General features: G+C 35.2%; 4 protein-coding genes and 1 long non-coding RNA gene across 6 annotated transcripts in view; 4 read left to right on the top strand and 1 right to left on the bottom strand.

Moving 5' to 3' along the window:
* Window positions 1-153: 153 nt before the first annotated feature.
* Window positions 154-1,099, bottom strand: LOC135074951 (BLOC-1-related complex subunit 8 homolog). The gene is made up of 3 exons (XM_063969320.1): window positions 953-1,099; window positions 688-865; window positions 154-607 (listed from the first exon to the last, which is right to left on the bottom strand). The coding sequence occupies exons 1-3, from the start codon at window positions 1,002-1,004 to the stop codon at window positions 322-324; spliced, it is 516 nt and encodes a 171-aa protein (XP_063825390.1). The 5' UTR covers window positions 1,005-1,099; the 3' UTR covers window positions 154-321.
* Window positions 1,100-1,371: 272 nt separating this feature from the next.
* LOC135074937 (epidermal retinol dehydrogenase 2-like) lies at window positions 1,372-4,685 on the top strand. Of its 2 annotated transcripts, none has more exons than XM_063969303.1 (6): window positions 1,372-1,501; window positions 1,683-1,720; window positions 1,847-2,050; window positions 2,606-2,935; window positions 3,385-3,632; window positions 3,898-4,685. In XM_063969303.1, the coding sequence occupies exons 2-6, from the start codon at window positions 1,718-1,720 to the stop codon at window positions 4,088-4,090; spliced, it is 978 nt and encodes a 325-aa protein (XP_063825373.1). In that variant the 5' UTR covers window positions 1,372-1,501; window positions 1,683-1,717; the 3' UTR covers window positions 4,091-4,685. The 2 variants fall into 2 exon arrangements, with proteins under 2 accessions (XP_063825373.1, XP_063825380.1); XM_063969310.1 differs by lacking the exon at window positions 1,372-1,501 and adding an exon at window positions 1,597-1,611.
* Window positions 4,686-5,548: 863 nt separating this feature from the next.
* Window positions 5,549-9,813, top strand: LOC135079913 (THAP domain-containing protein 5-like). Its single transcript, XM_063974584.1, has 6 exons — window positions 5,549-5,968; window positions 6,203-6,447; window positions 6,669-6,722; window positions 7,131-7,283; window positions 7,755-7,841; window positions 7,961-9,813. The coding sequence occupies exons 1-6, from the start codon at window positions 5,868-5,870 to the stop codon at window positions 8,086-8,088; spliced, it is 768 nt and encodes a 255-aa protein (XP_063830654.1). The 5' UTR covers window positions 5,549-5,867; the 3' UTR covers window positions 8,089-9,813.
* A 6-nt stretch (window positions 9,814-9,819) lies between these two features.
* Window positions 9,820-20,805, top strand: part of LOC135079591 (protein lin-10-like) — a 201,841-nt gene continuing 190,855 nt past the window's right edge. Inside the window, exon 1 of the mRNA XM_063974252.1 lies at window positions 9,820-9,946. The gene's annotated coding sequence lies outside the window, so the exon portion shown is untranslated. The remainder of the gene's footprint in view (window positions 9,947-20,805) is intronic.
* LOC135074929 (uncharacterized) lies at window positions 19,752-20,681 on the top strand. Its single transcript, XR_010257919.1, has 2 exons — window positions 19,752-20,062; window positions 20,437-20,681. It is a non-coding gene; the product is annotated as an uncharacterized LOC135074929 (long non-coding RNA).

Below are 20,805 nucleotides of genomic sequence, written 5' to 3'. Positions count from 1 at the left end.
CACTTTGAATTAATGTTTACAACAAAACTATAGATATACATTTTTTTTAACTAAGTCTACAATTATATACATATTTTATACATTTCTTTCGTATATATTATATGTACCTACGTTAAGGTGGTCCCGCCCCAGAGCATGACACTATTTTCTTAATGATTTTTCAAGTATCTGTATGCATGATCTGCTGTCAACATAAAAATAATGTGTGTGTGAGCAAGATCTATGTGAAAATGTAATGTGAAAAATATTAGTATGATGAGCCAAGCATTGTTAGTAAGATGTGTTGGAGTCAAATGTTAATAATAAAAGATAATCTAATTACTAATGCAATGTAGTGTGAGACCTATGCAGTTCTGCTGTGGAGCCCCTTGCATGGGCCATCATATTTTCTATTCTATTAGTGGTTTCCCTAACCATAGAGAACTCGGACAAGTCCGGCAAATCAAGAACAATATGAGCTGAGAGACGTTTATAAACTGAACTGGAATCTTTTTTATTTCTCCTAGCTTCTTCATACTTTAACTGTTGCTTTAAAAAAATTGATTGCTTCAGCATATCTTGGATGTTCTGGAAGCTGGTTGCAGCACCATCCATGGACTTAACGGCTCTGAAAATAATATTCATATCATCTTGAAATGTCTCATAATTACGCCAAATTCATAAGGGGTTCACTAAATAAAGGCATACCCTAGTGCGTACTCCACATCGTAACACCTGCCTTGCAGTTCATGCTGTAGTTTAGTGACTTCGACTCGCCTTTCTACCATCGGCGGAAGGGCCTTCCTAACGTGCTCCTGTAGCCTGAATAGCGCCAGAGAAGGCTCATTGGCAACGATGTGCATGTTCTCTGATATCCGCTCAGCAGCTGAATAAAAATACATTTGATAAATACACTGTGATTGTGAATGAGAAGTAGGTAGATATAAATGTGAGTAGCATCTTAAAAACCAACCCTTTTTGGCTTTAGCTTCTAACTCTTGATCTCCTTGATACACAAATGCCATTCTAATGTATTTAATTTAGTGAAAATATTAAAATTATCATCTATTTTTCCGATTTTTCCAGTATTTACGTGTATTTACAAGATATATGACAAATCGACAAAATTAATTGCTATTTTAACGTTTTACAGAAACGTCACACTGACTTTGACAAGTTATGGATTATCAATTTTAAAAAGATATCATTTGCGATTATTGAGAGTATTAGTAAGTGGAGACGTTATTTGGTACTTTCCATTTTCTTTGTTCAAAAGGGGCGTGCGCGTCCAAAAAAGCCATGTTCAAAATCTCATAAAAAATAAAAATAATACAGCACACGGCACGGTAAAATAAAGATGATGAAAGAATGAATACGTCAATGTCATTCTTTATTGGTTAGTTTTTCGAACTTTGTTTTTAATTTAATGTTTTTACGAAATCTACGAAAAAGAAAGACAAAACTGCAATTAGTCCGCTCTTATCAGCAAACTTTAATCACCATGCATTAGTAGTGTATTCGTGTAAGTATAAATTTGTTTTCTTTTTGATCACGACAGCGTTGTTAAGTTACCCTACCATTTTCCAAATAAAATTATCAACGTTTTATCTATTTATCAACCTTCAAATCGGTGTAAGTACATGCTACATCCGTTTCAGTATAGTTAAAGCTTCAACTCTAATAAAACTTTGTGTTTTTTACAGGTTTATTAATTAAAAGTTCCACATTGTTCAACTAAATGGTAAGTTTTTAATAAAAAAATAAAAAAAAACTATTTATTTCCCAAAAATTATTCAGATTTTACTATTATTTGATATGGGCCAATGTCTTATCAAACATTCCTTTAGCTGAGTTTTATTTTTTACAGGAATCCCGGGTACTTGACAACATACTGAGTTTGCTCCTAAACTTTATGTTCCCGCTTAAAATGCTGTTGCGTGCCTACTCACTGTGCATCTTGCTGATTGACATAGCGTGGGTGGTGGTCAACGCCATCTGCGCTGTATTCCAATCAACTTATGAGCTTTTCAAACCTCCGCCACTGAAGTCAGTTAAACTGGAGACTGCCCTGGTAAGTAAACACCAATATACATTTTATTTGGAAGATAAAGGGACATGTAAAGTGCCCCTTAAGGGCTACCTTTTTTTTACTGTAGTTCATAAGTGCCACTACAAAGTGGTCTAAATTAAATAACATAACATCAGGTAATATATATTATATTATATATTATATTATAGCTTTATATTCCACATTTTTACAGTTTGATTCAATTAATCTGTATCTCTTGTTTGTGGCCCCACTTGGGTAAAAGCCTCCTCCATCTTTTTCCACCTTTCCCTGTCGCTGGCTATGTGCATCCAATTTTTCCCTGCCTTGTTTGTTATGTCATCAGGTAATAACATAACATTAATTAACATCAGGTGCGATTGTGGTCAAATACCTGCCTTGTTATGCATAAAAAAAAAAAAATTTTTGATTTTGCTTTTGTGTGTAATAAAAATATGTAAAAAAAACTTGATAGTGAATATTTTCAAAAGTTCTGAAGTAGGTTGAATAAAAGTTGACTGTTAGATGTATTTGTGTGTTAAATTATAGGATGTTGATTGTACTGTGTAATGATTCCAGATAATTGGTACCGGAAGAGGAGTGGGCCGTGAGCTTGCGATCCAGATGGCAAACCTAGGCGCAATAGTAATTTGTGTCGACAAAAACCAGACCAACAACCAAGATACTGTTGATTTCATCAAAAGCAAAGGTGGCTCAGCTATCAGCTACCTGTGTGAAATAACTCGGAAAGACAATGTGGACGATTTGGCAGCCAAAATCAAGAAAGAACTGGGATTTGTCAGCATGCTTTTCTATTGTTGCGGAATTCCGAGTCCAAGGTCCTTGTTGACGAAGCCACCTCAAGACATTCATGAGACTTTGGATCTAACACTTACTTCTTATTACTGGGTAAGTTGGAAATTAATTCACACAATAAAGCAATCCTTACAAGGCAATCCTTGTAAGATATAAATAAGATTCCTCATCTTATATTGTAGTTCTTTTAAAGCAATTATCTAGTGATTGCATTCAGAGTTGAAATAATTTTATTAACATTATGCTCAATACTCAATACTCAAATCTTTATTGCATTTCACAGTGAACATTAGGTCTTAAATATATAATTGGATCACCATGAACCCTGTCGGGCACAACAACAATGGAGAAGAGGAATTTAAAAAATAATTATTATTATTGTATTAAACTAGATTCTTAAATATTATTAATTAGAATAAATATTAAATTATTGTATCCAGTGTATTATTATATTATAAGTAATATAATATTACTGTAATATAATATATTTAATTATAGGTTATGTAATTGTAATAAATGAACAATGTATTTATCTTTTTCAGCTCATAGATCAATTCATGCCAGTCATGAAAGCTAAAAACCACGGCCACATTGTAGCACTGACATCAGTAGCTGGCCTGAGTTACATTAAAGATCAGATACCACTAAGCGTCGCGCAGTTTGCAGTACAGGGCCTGGCCGAATCTCTAATGGAAGACTTGAGGATGAACAAGATTGATGGAGTTTATGTCACTCTGATTCATATCTACCCATTCATTGTTAACAATGATAACACTGACTTGAGACTGAGGTACAGTATTTATTATGTTGTATTGTTTAGTCCTTCCTGTTGATTAAAATCAGGCACAGATTGTTTGCTATTGAATAGTGATAGCATATCTCAAATGATCATCATTACCATCCAGAGTCCACTGCAGAAGGAAACCCCCCTAACAGGGGCAAAAAGGACGAGATGGCCTGTACTCCCCACACTTAGGACATCCATGGAAAGTTGGGGTGGTTCTCTTATAGTCTTATTTAACCATACGGCTAATACCTACTTTGTTAATTTCCAGAATACCAAGCTACTTCGGCACGATAACGGCGTCACAGGCCGCAGAATCCATCTTGGATAGCGTGCGGCGTTCGCGCGCAGAAGCATCAGTGCCGAAGCGGTTGCTCGGTCTCGCGCGCCTGTTGCGAGTGTTGCCACGCCGCGCCACTGCTTTGCTTCGAGACTTACTTGACACCGGCGTGGACTTCGCGTGACAGTCGCGTGTTAACTTAGAGCCCTCGCCCACGGCGACTTTTTGTAGCGATGCAGTTGTACTGCTGTAGCGCGTTAGTAGCGCGTTGGCATCACTTCTGTAGTGCGTTGCAAATGCGACTAACGCGCGTTAGTAGCGATGCGAAACCGTTAGTCGTTTACGAAACGCGCGACAAAAAGTCGCTGTGTGGGCGAGGGTCCTTAGCATATTATTATACAATTTAGCCACCAATGAGATTCATGGGTCTCAGTGCTGCAAAGTTAGTCAATATTAAGGCCAAAACTTGCTTTAAGAAAATTACTATCTAGAATTTGATGTGGAGCTTGGACTTTGTCTCTGTAAGGTCAATGATAGTTAATTTATCATAAACAACAAACATCCTTCTTAAAAGCATAAGTAAAAATGAGATAAGCATTTAATTGAAAAGTTTAATTATTGTAAGAGACTGAATATTTGTATTTTAATGGTTGCATTTGCTATTAGATAAGATATAGGTATATATTTTATATGATGTTTATATTTTACTAGACAAAATTTAATACCAAAAATTTAAACTTATGGGACATTTTTATGGATTAAAATGATAGTGATTTGTACTACTTGTTGTTTTCTTTCATGGACTGAACTGACTGGACTATCGGCCCCCCAAGATAAGTTGCAGGTTGCAGGACATCCTAAAGGTAGCTAGCTGGAAGGCGCTGGACGCTGGCCGCTACTAACCGGACAACATGGAAATCATTGAGGGAGGCATATTATTATGTTCAGCAGTAGACGTCCTAAGGAAGAGTTGCACCATCTAACTTTAACCGTAACTGTATCGATGACTGGTGTTTCTTGTTCGACTGTTCAACAATGATTTATTTATAATCATTATTCTTCATTCGGCTGTCATTAATGTACTTTAATTTACATTTAAATAGGAAAATTTATTAAGGTGGGGAAACCTTGCAGATTTTTCCAACTAAATATTATTTTATTGGCGAAGAGAACAGAAAGATGAACTAATTTCTACATTTCTACTACGAGATTTAATTTTTTTTCTATGGCAATCATTTTTGACAAATGTCACTGACTCCTCGCTAGCGCCATCTGCCGACCCGTCCATCACCGTTTGTTTCGTTTTCGAGATTTGTTTCTTTTGTGCAGTGGGTAGACACTTCTCATACAAAAACTAGTCTCTATATGTAGCAATTGATATACAACCTTATCCCTTAAGCAATAAAGTGCATTTTGGATTGATTTTACTATAGCAGGGGAACCCGCGGATCAATACCACCATACTAAAAATAATTGTTAGTGTCCTTATGTTGGTAGTATTGTTAGTTTGACAAATGAAAAAAAATGTCTGTCAATTGAGTTTGAGTTTTTAACCGGCGAATTGATTCGTGTGAAGTTATTTTCTCAGATTTGGTGCAATATTACTGTAAATAAACTTTTCTGTCGTTTACGTTAAGTTCCTCCGTATCGGGCGTGATAAAGTTTGCTGTTCAGTGTTATGTTTTTTGTGAGATAGAGACTCTTTTAAATAAGCTGTGTTTCAACTTCTACAGAAGTTTAAACTCTTATTTACTTTTCTGTTTAATGGGTATGTTATCTACTTACTTGAAATATTACATCTATTACAAATCTATTTTTCATTAAAAACAACCCTATGTGATGAAAATGTAAATGTACTTTCAAAACTGGTAAATGCATGAACCAGGGCATTGACACTGGTTGGAGAGAAATTATAGGCTTTGTTTAATTAATACCTATTTCATTTTAGGCTTCTACTGATAATGGAGAGTAGAAACAACAAGAAGTGCGTTATTTGTAATAAGAGGCGAAGTCGTGGTGGATCACCCTTACTTTTGAGTAGGTTTCCTCTGGATTCTGACCGGTGAGTTTCTAATAACACTCATTTATTACAAGATAATTTTACTGATTGTGTAAACTTAAAGGCTGGGATTAATATTTTTAATCATACAGTAAATAACCATAACCAATTTTTAATTTCAGTATTTTGTTTCGTACTCTGCAAATGAATTGCATAACAATACTAAAAGAAATTAGTTGATGAATAAATTTCAGTTTGTTATTCTTTTTCTTTTCTAATAGGTATTTCTTATTTCAGTTGTCGAATGTGGGTTAAAAATGCTGGCTTAGAAGACTTAGCATATATACCTATTGAAAAGTTACACCAACTGAAGTTTGTTTGTGGTGGGCACTTCACTCCTGAATCCTTCAATGCCAAAGGAACTCGGCTGAAGAACTCAGCTATTCCAACACTGGAATTGAGCAATCCCATCTTGCCAGATGAAGTTTTGACAGAGTTTCCTCTTCATGTAAAAGACTCCAATAAAGAAAACCTCAAGACAGGTATGATGATGACTTCAATTATTTTTTTTAAATTTAATTTACTATCTATCAATTTTTCTGAATTATTTAGATGTCTTAATTAATTTTCTTTGGTTTCCAAAACAAACCAACCGAATGCAATTTAACAAGGTTCTTTCTTTGTAACCACAAACATGTGTTGTATGCTTATCAATAAATAATATATAATTTCAATTATTAATTATATCTATACTTTGTTACAGTTCTTTATGATCATTCATATTGCATTCCAAAGAAGTCAAATCCAGTTGAACGAGGTATGTTTATCTAAAATTATACTAATAATATAAAAAGGAAATATTTAATTGTTTGTTTGTATTTGATCGGCTCCGTAACTCGAGCCAAGATAGCCTAAAGTGCGGGTTAGAACCCCACAGCTTGAATATTGTAGTAAACCCACTCGTAACACAATTTAGCTTAGAATGTGTGTTGAGTTAGAGGGACTTTAGTAATTTGTGTAATACAAATTCTTCAAAAAAAGTACCGGACCAATTTGAAAAATTTTAGGCAATCTACATTAATTAGCCAGGTCAGCTAGTTTAATAATATTTATAAGCTAGTAATTTTTAATGTGAGCAAGACATGTACTAGACTGATTGTACCCTAAAGTTGGGTAAGAACATGACATTTTATTACCCAATTCACATTTCATTATCTGCTTTCAGTTCCCCTTACAACTACAACCAAACAACTAAATTCAACATGTTTGGGAGCTGTGGATATACCAGATTCTGGTATTTCTGCGAAAACAACTTTTGAACCTCTTCCTTCTACTTCCAATGCACCAGAACATATGACCTATAAACCCATTACTCATGGTAAGTGTACAAACTAATTATTTACCTTCTAAAATATGCCTTCCCTCAAACTAAAGAATGCCACCCTGGATGCGTTCTGCAGTCTGCAGTCAGGTCAAAATGAACTTATATGTACAACATTCTAGGTTTCTGTACATTTTATATTAATGCGATTTGACCGTGCGGATACGAACAAAGAACGCAAAGCACACGTGACTGATTGCCTTATCACGACCACTTACAGATTGTCTTGACATACCCGCAGACCGCATCCAGAATGCAGAACATTAAAACCTCTAAATGCCTTTAATTTAATATTATGTCAATGTTATTGAAGGTGGGCCCACGCTTCATATTTTATGAGAAGAGCTATCATTATCCTGTCTTTGCATTTTTTTAAAACTTGATAATGATTGATTGATTTGGAAATAATATGTTTCATAAAACAACAAAATAAATTTTAAACTAATTTGCATATTTATAATATTTCAGATGATAAAAACATTTGCCATCAAGATGCACAGGCAGAAATATTAGTCCACAGTTATAAAAGACCTAAGAAAAACATTGAAATGAAAGGTAAGATAAAACATACCTAATTTAAAAAACTAAGTAAAATTGCTGATTAATAAACCAATATTCAATTCAATTTGCTTTAATGTTGTTTTTTTTTACTAATGGAAATGTTTTTATTACAGACACTTCATCAACATTTACAATTAAAGAGAAGAGGCTTTGGCGACAGTTACAAAATGCAAAAAAAAACAATAAGGAATATAGCGAAGGTAGTTGCAGAAGAACACAACAGAAATTTTTTAAATATTAAAAAACTGAATAGTACCATTGTAAATCCAACATTCAAAACTAAGATGAGGGTGAAGTATGCTGCGCATGCTCTGAGTAATACCGTGGCAGCTATTTTAAAAATGATGGCATGGAAAGAAGTTTCTGATTGCAATGATACAGCATTTGTGATTGAACAGTTAGATAAACTATTTGATTGTACAAATGGTCCATCATCTTTAAATGACGTAAAGAAAGGGATCCGGGAAAATGTTTCCACATCAAGTAATCACATTGAGTCTTGGACCTTTTATACTGATAAGTTAAAAACCATAAAATTTATAACAGCAGAAAACACGATACTAAAAAATGTTAAATGCGTAAAGGGATATCAAATATCTATCAAATCCTTAAACGATATTTGGGAAAAGTTAAAGAATGAAGGGTTTAAATATATGAACCTTAGACAGTTTAACCAAGACTCTCTGGAAAACTTATTTGGAATCATTAGGCAACACAGTGTAACCAATAGAAATCCCACTATCACGCACTTTACTGCAGCGCTTAAAACAAGCATGGTTACTGGGCTGAAAGTGCCTCATAGCAGAAGTGCTAATTGTGAAGCAGACAACAATAAACATATGCTGGAATATAAAGACATTTTAAAAACTAATTTAAAAACAACAGAAATAAAAATTAATGTTCAAGATTCCACAGACACTGAATTTTATCCTGTGTTGTCTATCCCGGACCCTGAAAACTTAGAACAGCCCATTGAAAATTTGTGTAGCCTTGAAAACCAACCAGTAGTATATGTAAGCGGGTATTTAGCTGCCAAACTATTACAGAACAGTTCTTGTTTAATTTGTGAAGAGTGTTTGAGCGTGAAAACTCCTGTTGACAATGATTTGTATGCATATATATCTCTTCGCGAATGGTGGCATGATAAAAAAAGTCTCGTTTATCCAACAATTCAATTATGTACCACCGTAAATGAAGCTAAACAATTTTATCATGACCATATTGCCGACCAGATATATATGGAAAATGTTGGAAAATTCATTTTCTTAATGTTGAGTACAAATTGTAATTTTAGTTGGTTTAAATGTCAACAACATAATAAATAAATTTATGATAAGATGTTTAAAATATTAAGTTACCTTTTTCTAAGAAAAAGTTGTAAAATCATTAATGACAGCCTCATAAAAAGTGAAAACAATTTTGCTGACAAAAGTAAAAAAGCACAGCAACAAAGCATTGAAAAGTAATCTTAGGGCTGAGGTTCGATCAGCTGATAAGAAAATTAAAGATGTTTATAAATAAAAATCCTATTTTTTCTTAGAAAAAGTTGTGAAAATAAAAGTTTACAAAATTATCATTTCTGTACTTTGTTATAATTTTCAATAATTCCTCATGCCTACAACTGCTATGTCATGTTCAATACTTATTGTAATATACCTATTTTATTTCGAAATAAATAATTTACGTTACAAAACTTCGTTTTACTTACACATAGTATAAAATAAAAATAGTAATCATTAAAATATTGAAGGTTCCTATACTAGATATCGATATGCAATTACAACCCTAGCAAAGTATCGATAATCGATAAGTTATTACGAACGTCACTAATACTGTCAGAAAATAAGGCATTATGTTGGTAGCTCCGCCTGTAGTTTGTGCGGTTGGTAAAGATTTGCGGGTCGTTCTCTAAAATGCATATGTGTGCGTGAGCTCAAAAAATATCTATGGAGTGCCGTCTCTTATGCTTTTGTGGTTTGTGATAAAAACAAAAAACTGGAGACTTTTTTTGATTCAGTGTGATTTTGATTTTGAGTGTTTTTGCTAAAGTTCCAATAAGAGTTTACCGGATACAACAAATTGCGGCGATCCCGGCAATCGTGAGTTAGCACCATTTTTTATTTCACCAACACTAACATTATTCGATCGATATTAGAAAACTAATCATTTAAAATGATGAATTGACAAATTACTGTTGATAATCCGTGTTTCGAATGTATCTTTGAGACGCCGGCGATGTTTAATTACGCTGGCCCATTTAGAAATTGGACCAAAAGGTGACTTTCACGAAGTCCGTCTGTGTCGCACATTTTTAGTCGCTGTTACCGTATGTTTGTTGGGTAACGAAGTATTTTACCTTCGTTTTTGGGGCAAGGGTGCGGAAAAACTTTCTACTGAGATCAAAATCTTAAGTTAATTTAATTGTGCAACTTTTTCCTATGACATTAAAAATAATAATCATTGTAAGGGTAATTTTGTTTTGTGCCTATTTTAATGTTCAATTAATTGTCAGCTGTTAAAAATCTGTGTTAACATCGTGATGCACATTAGATTTAATTTGAGTCTTTGTTGGAAAACATAAATAAAGTAGAAATTGTAAATTAGCAGCTGTATTTAATTGAATCATGTTACACTGGGCCATATTATTATTTTACAGACATTCTGGCACAGTCGTGTAAAAACATATTTGGGTTAAGATTTGGTACTTTTAATCTAAAAGTAATACTTCTTTGTTTCCAGAATTCCTCCAAACCTTATCCTGTTCCTACACCCCACCTGATCTTGGCCGTCCAAATTCCAAATTTGTCTAGAAAATAAAATTATTAACAAATTAAATGTATTTTGTATGATTTTAAATAATGTGAAATATATCAAAGGCTCATAACGATCTCATAAGTATATATTTAGAGCACACTGTTACCATTTTCAAGTGTTTTAGGAAAATATTTTCTTTATGTCTTAGTTTTGATATAACATGATAGGTACTTTGTTAAATATAATCCCTTATAAACTAAACAATCATAATAAAGAGGACACAAACAGATGAAATAAATTTTATTATTAAAAACTTGCATTACTTTATGTTATGGTCAAAGTATTTATTCAACATCTTCCTAACCATCGGTCCAGTGTGTGTGGCTCTTATTGATTGTAGTAAAATTGGGAGGACCTTCTGTTCTTAGGGAGGTATTCCTGCAGAGGTTGACCTATGACTGAAATGAAAAAAGAATAGAATAAAACAACTTCTTGCTTAACTTTAATAAATATCTGCAGCCCAAATACAGAGTGGACCAAAAAGCGTGCTTTCCAAGCCAAGTGACTGCTGGACAAAGGCCCTCCCTGAGGATTTCCATAACATAACATTCCTTATGGACATACCTACTTAAATCAAGACAATTTTTGAGCCAGTTCAAAAGACAAGAAAGTAAGCTGTTGCTGTAAAAATCAATAAAGCGATATTCAATTTAATTAGCATTTCTTTTTGGAACAACCTAGTTAAAATCATTCCAATAGTAGAATTTGACTGAAAAAAAAATCTAGGGCTTAGCTACGAAAAATTGTGGAACATTTTTCATTAACACATGCCCAACATTCTACTGGCGACAGAAAGACATACTATTGTAATCTGCGGTACTTCTAAAAGTACTAAGTAGGTACCTACAGCTTTGAATATCGCGGCGTTTCACCGAATTTAAGGTTAACGTTATTATTTTCCCAGCTTACATGCTGTCTTTTTCGTTTCTTTTGATTAAATATTTGATAACGTATGACGCATTCTAAGCCCAAAGTCGATTCAGCTATGCACATAAGTCCCTAAATATAGAACTTTAGGTCTTACCTACGTTAGACAATTCACAAGTTAGCTGCCTGTCTGGGATTTAATGGTCATAATTATTATTCAAATGATTATCGTTATCATTACCTTCTGAATGCTCCCATTTTATCCATAGTTAGCAGTCTTATTTTTGAGGCTTCCATTCCTCGCTTTTTGATTAATTGCCGCCTAATGACAGAAGGCATTAGCGGCCGTAATTTATTGTTAATTTGATGGAAAGTTCGCCGATTCAATCTCATTTATCGGGAGGATTATAATTGACAACAAGGTCGATCCTTTTGGAAAGATTTAGGGCCGGTTTTCGGCTTCAGGGCTCGCTAAATCTAGAATCTGTCAAAGGTAAGACATCCTATCATTATTCAGATTAGCGTTGTGTTTAATTATTACTAAGTTACTCAACCTATAGGCCTACTTTCAAAAATGAACGAAGTCATATTCTATCTAAATTGTGTCTTAACTCAAATCATTCATTATCTTTCTGAAGAATCTTAAAGTCTCATCAATTCATGTCCTGCCATCTTTGATCTGCTAAAGGAAATGACACGCAAACCACATGAATTCAACTGTGAAGCGTATCTTTTAAAAGGTTCTGACTAATTTTATTTACCGTGAAATGTAAAGTTCACGCTACACATAACAAAGAGCGGATATTTCGCATTTTAAAGCTACATTTCTGAACTACGCTACGCTCTATTAGAGCACATGCCATCATCGATTCCAATCTCCCTGGAAAATCAAGTCAGCTGAGAGCAGGGCGCTATAACTTTACATATTTTCCGAAGCCCATCATCCAAGGTAAATAGTCTGGGTAAATCGAGAGAGGAATTGAGATGTTTTACGAGGTTCTCGACTGGTTGTAAAACTTTCTCAAATAAAGGTGCGCTTTGCAATGTAAAGAGAAGTTTCCCCTTAAATGTTATTAAATTATTCCTACTCCCTGTCCGTTTAATTTCTGTTGAATTAGTAGAGTGTTTGCAAACATTTGTCCACTGCTAGATAATGTAGCTATGAGCTTCAAGTTAAAATGATTTTACGTTAATTATTCAGTTTGCTTTATTTGTCTTCATTTATTTTTCAGTCTGTCGAGCAGAACTTTATGCTTTTGTTTTGTTATTCAAAAGGTTAATTAATCATTCTGTTTATAAGATCTAATGTTTTTGTTTTAGTTGGTAATAATGACTACAGGAACCTGGGATTCATTTTGAATACATTACTGAACAAAGACGAGTCGAATCCTTGATTAGGTTAGGTCGTACATGTGATACATATCCAATGATGTAAGTGTGGATGTAAGTAATATAGATGTTACCTATCCTGCTGTGGTGCCCCAGTGACAAATTGATTTGACTACTCGTATTTCCTAAGTTTTTTACAGGCTTTAAAAATACGTATACCGAGTTGAATTTCTTCGGTTAGCTATGTTATTACAGACGACAGCATGTCAAGCTAAATAGGATGGCCTCTTAAGAACTAAGTAATAGAGGCGATTTTTCAACCAAAACGTCACTATACATCGTCGCCTGTACATAGCTCTATGTACCAAAATAATTGACCAGCTGAAAGTTTCGCAAAAAGGTCCCGAGGCACAGGTGCGTCCCGCCGATCGCTTTCCAAACTGCGGTTTTCTCCGCAGTTAAATTTGAATAAACCATTACTCTGAGAGCGGTCCCTATTATTGTACGCCCGGCTCCTTGCCTTCAATCTGGACTTACAAGTTTCACGGATCCTTTCTCATGTCGGCGAGAAAGGCTTGTGCAAGAGCACTCACTTTTGAGGTTGCATTTTGCATATTAAACGGACTGCATAAAGCGTACATAACTTAAGTGTCCAGTAGAAAATATGTATGACTGTTTTTATTTTTTAAATTTCACACTAATAGTGCACAGTGACTTTAAATTAAAACGTGTTTTACATAATGCAGATATTAAAATTTCTCCAAATAGGACATTTGTTTACCCTACCTTTTGAGTCAGAACTTTACGATTCTTTCCAGTCTGAAACGACAGTTGAAATGCATTTAATCACCTTTTTAATGAATTTACTTTTTTAAATCCAAATCCATTGAAAAGTCCCAAGCAATTTTATCTTGAGCGGGACTGTGCCAGATAAATTTCCCCTCACTGATCACTCCAGGCTTACCTGGGTTTTAATTACTGAGGATAGTGCGTCCGAGAGATAAAACCGGGGAAATCTAGGTCAACCCGCTCTAGGCTCAGCCTGGGGCCATAGTAAACAGGTAAAGCGGTAGGCTGCATGCAAATGGTGCGTAGGCGGTGCATATCGACGTAAATCTAATGCAAATAACAATCTCGTACCCGATTCTGATAATAAGTATGTACGTATGACTCAAGAGATCCTCCGAGAGAAAATTTCTAGCAGGCAGATAATAAAAGTTGAAGTTTAAGGCATACTCTCGTCCGTATTCACAAACATTACTATGAGGTCTCACAGTGCGCGTGGACGCACAGGGTGACACATGAACCAATCACAGAGCTCTATTCAACGCTGTGCGTTCGATTTGCTGCTTCACTTAAGCAAGCATCGTTTGTGAATACGGGCGTCTGATTATTTCGGACGTCATCGCTCATCGTATCATGTACTGGGCAACCAACTTCTGTAGGTATGTGACCAGGCTGACGAGACGCTAAGACGTAATATTTCTCTCCACGTATACTAGTGATTATGCCAGAACACTTAGTATGAAAATACATCTGATTCTGAACCCTACTACATCACGGCTTAAGCTAGGGTGTTTCAAACGTCTAATAAACACACCTACGTCTATTTTCCCGTTCTAAATTTATTGATAGCAGTAATTGGTTTCTATTATGATGTCATCTGTTTTATTAAAGCGGTATAAGTACATTTGAAAATTTGAAATAGATGAGGGAAAATGTTGAGGAGAAAATTTTTACTACTGACCGAGGTAGGTACATGAATTAACAAGTCCTAGTACGACAGAGGCGGAAACTCAGGACTACAAAAATGAAAATCTCAGCTATTTCAATAGAACGGTTCCATTAGAACTAAATATTAAAAGCGGAAATCTCCGTAAGTAGATGACAATAAATATTAAATACGAATCGGTAACTAACTACTACACTATTTTAGAAAACTGACTGAAGGATGGTTTTTAGGTTGTTTTTTTCATGATGTCTATTGACGCAGGTAGGTACTCATACGATTGTTCATCTAGCTTTACGTTTTGTAGTTTTTATTTATTCTAAGTGAATACCAGGTCTCTATTGATAATTTAAGAATATGTTTACATAGATATGTTCCGTATGTTACATATATTTGAGTATTACTTTTGTTACAATATCCTTTCGGTTCCCGAAAGTTTTTGCTTTCCTTGAAACTTAGACAACAGTCGATTTCATTAGACGAACTCATTCTAAAAATGCAGACATTTTCACATTACGCAACATTATGATGCCACGAACTTCATAAAGCAACGGTTTGTCGCCTAGCTCTATTACTTCTTGAATGGTGGGGGTGACTTTCCCGTTCGGAGTTTCTTTTGTTACGATACAAAGTGGCTTTGATTCAAGTGTCTCGATCTGGAAGATTGCTCCTTTGATTAATGCAAAGACTTGCTACGGAAAACACGGCTTGTTGCTTGTGGGTTTTTGGAGCCAACTTCAATGATTTTGTGACCTAATTTTTTACATCCTACGTGGAGAGTGGAGAGTCTACATACTAATACATACTAACGAAGTTTATTTTGAATGAATTTCTAGTTTTTAATACTGTTAGCAAGGGTCCTGTTTACAATATGGCCTCGTCCATCCAACATAAGTGAAACTTACCATAATAGTAGGTTCTACAGACTGTTCAAACGTCACGTTCCATCTTTCTTTCGCTAAGCACCTGTCATCCCCATAAACCCGGTCTTTAAAACTAACCCTCATTTCGACACGTCATCCACCCCTAATACCCCCATTTAATTAGGTAGGTGAGCCAACGCAACGGATGATGAACTGGCAGCAAACTATCCGAGTTCCCGACAGCTTTGCGTTTCGGCTTTACAAGCGCTGCGGAGTTGAGCGAAACTTTAATTACGCACACATGACTGGCGAAAATAACTCTACTATCGTTACAGTAAAGTAAAGTAGCGAAGGCTGCGTTTCCACCGACGCTGTGCTGTGAAGCTAAGCGTGAGGATTAACCAACAATAGCTTAATTCTTCTGGTTACTCAGCGCGGTGTGAAAGGGCTTAGCGGAGCAATGCGGACGTCCTGTCTAACTATGATAACGTCCCTTTACATACTTGGTTGGTTATGTAGAGCGTAAATGAATGTGTAGGTAGATATGAATACTTACATTATACGACTTCCTCAAGTTTTTTATACTTATCATCACATCCAGATATTTTTTTCTCAAATGCTCATCTCTCGAGAAAGACTTGGTGGTTTATAGATTTGTTTCTGGCCTCTAAAGAGAATGTATATCAGACCTAACATGCTTATTTCAGTCTATGACACAAGAGCATATTACGAAAATGTCTGGTATATTACTTGGTGAGTTACCTCCTTCAGCTTAACCTCTCACTCTCGTGCTGTCTGACTTGTCCGTCAGCCTTTGTGTATATCCAAAGTGGCGCTTTGTTATCCACAATACGTTGAAACGTACACAGACACTCGATCATTTGTTACATTACATGTTATGTTTCGCTGACCCGTCTAATCTCCCTAATTTGCGAAGCCCATTCGTTCCTTAGTTATAAATTGTTTTGGGAAGCATTTGCAAGATTAATAGTCAGCCCTTGACGTGTGCTGAGTGAAATCCGAGTTTTAACTGGAGCCATTTTGGACGCTGCGATATTTCTTTTTAAATGAATGCCATTGATGTTTTGTAAACGAGCAATATGGTGTTCGGCGTTCATTTGACGTTTGAGCAAAATAATTTGGGGCAAAGGAAGAAAGGCTTTTACGTTTTCCGGACACTGGGCTCGGGAAACTCTTAGCGGAATTTATGGCGTTGGCACATTATTGCCCGCGGCGATAAGTACCCACCGTAATTAAGATTTTATTCGAAAGCGAAATGGTGTCCACGGCGTAATATTTTACGGCTCGTGCAGAAATGTGTTATAATTTCTGGTATTTTGTTATCTACAAAGCTGACAGCAATATTAATTTGTAAAGCCGTTTGCGGCTGGTACAACTTCTCGTGTTATTCAATAGACTAGTGCCTTAATACCAAGAAATAATTTTACCCTGCCTAGATATGTTTTTAGTTAACTTAACTCGAATGAACGATTTTAATTATTTACTCCTAGATAATAATAAATTAGAGAAGGTACGCCATAAATAATAACACTTAATAAACAGAGTTGGTATCTTGTATCTTCCTAGAACACAAGAACAAAACAAAATACAGATTTCAAACTCCAGTACCCAGATAAATAACCCTGTTCGGAAAACCCCGCCTTGAAAATTTCCATTCGCCTGTCTGGCTAAACGGATAGGACTTAGGATATAATTGGTAAGAAATATGAGAGCAGGTGGCGTCGCGAATCGGCTGGCGATAAATAATGTCTAAATAAACACGTAAAAGTTACTCCAAACAGCATTTATCGTAAGAACAGCGGGATAACTTCGTAGCATGTTTTGGATAAAGGGGGATAACGATCACCTCTTTAAACGCTTGAGTAAACGAAATGTTGTCCTACTTTTACCAGCAGGCACAACAGCCACATAAAGCAAAAAACTATAGCACCTTAATTATGTCGTTTTAAAGTAAGACGTGTCTTAAATTCAAAATATAAAAAATAATAGTAAAAGAAACAAATTTCCTAATGTCTTAGTAACCCTGGAAAGTAAGCATCAGTAGGATTCTAAACGTAAAAGTCAACATAAATCCAAAAAACTGTTATTTGTCTCAACATTTATTAAAGCGCCATTGTTACCAACGGTCTGTGGAAGAAGTTTCTTTGGATTAATGAAGGTACAGTTCGCCAGTGTTGCCATTCAAAGGGATTAGTTACTTTTTATTCAAATTCCCCAGCTAGAGGAGTGGACTAACGAACTGTGATCGGATTTGTATGAAGTTACCAGATTGTGGAGGACGTTTGAACAATGAGAATAATGTTACCACAGATGCAGATAATTAGCATTTCACCTGTTTTCATATTTCTAAATTAAATATTTACTTTGAAGATAAGTAGAAAATATAGGTTACTTATTGCGACTGACAAAGTGCACTCTACTAACGTTTTGCTGATTTTAATAAACTACCTAAAAAGCAGATTTAAGCCCAAGAAATTGATGTCAAATCACTAGATTCATCGACCTTGTCCCCATTTCCCTTGTTATATGATTAAATTCATGCATGAAATATACATCAAATAAACGGTTGTCGTATTTATTCAAGCGCTCGCACTGAATACAGAGCGCGGGCACAAGATTATGATCACGTCTCGTTCTAATGGGACTGTGTATTCACTCTCGGGAAATATAGCCATCTAGGCTATTACCTGACACAGCATAATATACGGTTTTGGCATACCTGTAATAATATTATGCTACTTAGTAGCTCTATTGTAAAGTCGAAAAAGTCTACTTTTACTTGGCTAAACCTGAAACACAAGATAAGAGCAGTTGGAAAGAAGTACAAATACGCAAACTAAGTACTTAGGAGAGTCACAGACTCACGATCCTCAACAATGACGGAACAACAAAAGAAAGCGAGAGAGAGAGAAAGAAGATAGACTTGGAATGATATTTCAATTTAGCTAAATGAGCCATTATCAGAGGAAATCTTGCGTAGAGCAATCGTATAGAAACAAAACAACACGCCTGACTTTTTTCCGACGGTTGCTTTTAAGGCGAAGACCATACCCAGAGATGTTAATAGAAATTACAGACGACGGCTCGTCAAGCTAAACACTGTGGGCTCTGGAGTCATTATTATGGGGGTGACAGCAACTAAATAATACAATAGTCTTATGTGCGTCTGTAACCTTTACCTAGGAAGCGAGGACCTACTCTACATTTGACAATAAATTGCTCACTTCGTATCAGATGAATAGAATAGAATAGAATTATTTATTTGGCACACACACAATACGGATAAGATGACTGTTTAAAGAACATAATATCCTGTTTCTCTTTAATCTTAATAACCGCATTAATTTGCTATTGTACTTGGACTGCAACTGTATTAAAATATCAAATTGGCAGTCTAGCTAAAAGTTCCAGTCATTGAATTAAGTGGCCAATCTCGTATCGGTTACAGCCTGTTGCTGGTAACCGGATATTAAGTACATACCGTCCTCTCTTGGAATACATTTTAGGTCATCGGGTTTGTTTACTATCGCCTACGTACGTTAAATAAGCGAGCTTTATATTTGAGCTCGTAAATCAACTCTTCCCCATACTTCTTCTAATAGAAAGGATTGTTTTTGGAATATCATTAATTTCGAAATTAACCTTTTTGTCTGATTGCAGAACCATCCAGTTAACGCTTTATGTTACGTTACGAAAAAAACAAATGACTATCAGTTGCGTTACGTTATAAAAAAATATTTCTGGTAACAGTACCGTATCCTTTGTATTTTTTTATTTTGTTTTATTTTTAATCGTGGTATATTGCCATTTGCCAGCCAGTCTCATAAATGATGAATGAAATAGGTAGCTTCCAATACTTCTTTTTCTGTATAATATGGCATTTTTGCGTCCAGCCAGCCAGGGTCATGCTTTTGTCCTAAATGCCTGTCATCTGCTCTCCGGCCCCATCTTCTTCGACTCATTACCACCGCCTGTTGCATATCTGGTAACCGGAGACTGAGTACATTTCCTATCGTCCCCCTCAAGGAATACGTCAATATCCTTGTTTATTGTGGCCCAATAAAATAATACGACCGTTCACTTTTAGTGTGTTTGCATAATCATGAGATTGAAATGTTTTGCAGGATTTTATAGGCTTTCGCTCTTGATTAGATATCGATATCTGTTAAGTGTAGGCGCACACCGTTGATTTTTCGTCGGCCGATAGTTTAGTCGGGCAGTTGATCAGTATGGATGGGCATGTATGGGAGTGCGCACACTACGCCGATTCGATTTGACCATAAAGTTAATATTCCTTCGGAATAGAGCAACAAAGAATGAGCGAGCGAGATGTCACTATCTGCAACCCTGTGTGATAAAAAGAGATGTGTGATGCTGTCATCGTCACGTCAATAGAACCATTTTTGCAAAAGATTTGACAGGCAGTGACACTAAGAGGCACTAAGAAAATTTTAATTCATAGTTTTTTATAAAAATATCGTAAAATCCTGTTTATTTTTGGAAAATTTGTTTTCTAATATAATGGTGACCTGTTCCGTCCTTGATTGTGATGTACACCAAAGGAATAATCCTGCAAAATATTCATTTCACAGGTAAATTTATTGAAATCGACACCTCCAAACTTTAGCTTTATTTTTGTGAATGCGCTTAGAATTTTAAGCACTAAGTGTGATAATTATGTTCTTTAAACATTAATTTAAGTTGTAAGCAAAGATTTCATGCTCATAATCCAGAATTTATGAATATTTTGTGTAAAGAAATAATTTTCGTTTTACACTAGGGTTGTACCACAATCGATAAATATATTTTCTGCGCTGTTTATCACAGTCACTGCTGATTATGTAGGTACATAAATGGCGTTTGTATGTGAATATAGAAAAGTATTATTTTGTAATTACCTGTTAGTTAATAAACTAAACTAAATATTACATACTAAATATAATAATAAATATGTTCATGCACACAGATGTTTGTACTGTGCGGGAATCGAACCCGCTACCTCCGGAATAGTAGTCCGTTTCGAACCACTACACTATACGGCCAACAACGATTATTACATCGTTAGAATCCTATTTTCTTACGTTATCGTCAGAATTATCATTTTTTAATTATTGTTTTACTCCTACTAATATTATAAATGCGAAAGTTTGTATGGATGTCTTGATGTTTGTAACTCTCACTCTTTCAAATAAATAAGTTGAATAATTTTAATCTTCTGAGTTTTGTTTAATTATTTTCTTAGGCCACTCTCCCAATTCCCATATACCTACAATCCCATTCCATCCTATTCTATTTATATTATTACTGTTAGGTGTTAATTAATATTTAATCGATA

The sequence above is a fragment of the Ostrinia nubilalis genome, chromosome 1 (assembly GCF_963855985.1).
Source record: "Ostrinia nubilalis chromosome 1, ilOstNubi1.1, whole genome shotgun sequence".
NCBI classification, from domain to species: domain Eukaryota; kingdom Metazoa; phylum Arthropoda; class Insecta; order Lepidoptera; family Crambidae; genus Ostrinia; species Ostrinia nubilalis.
Note: the sequence above shows the minus strand (reverse complement) of the source record. Positions and strands in the feature narration are given on the sequence as shown.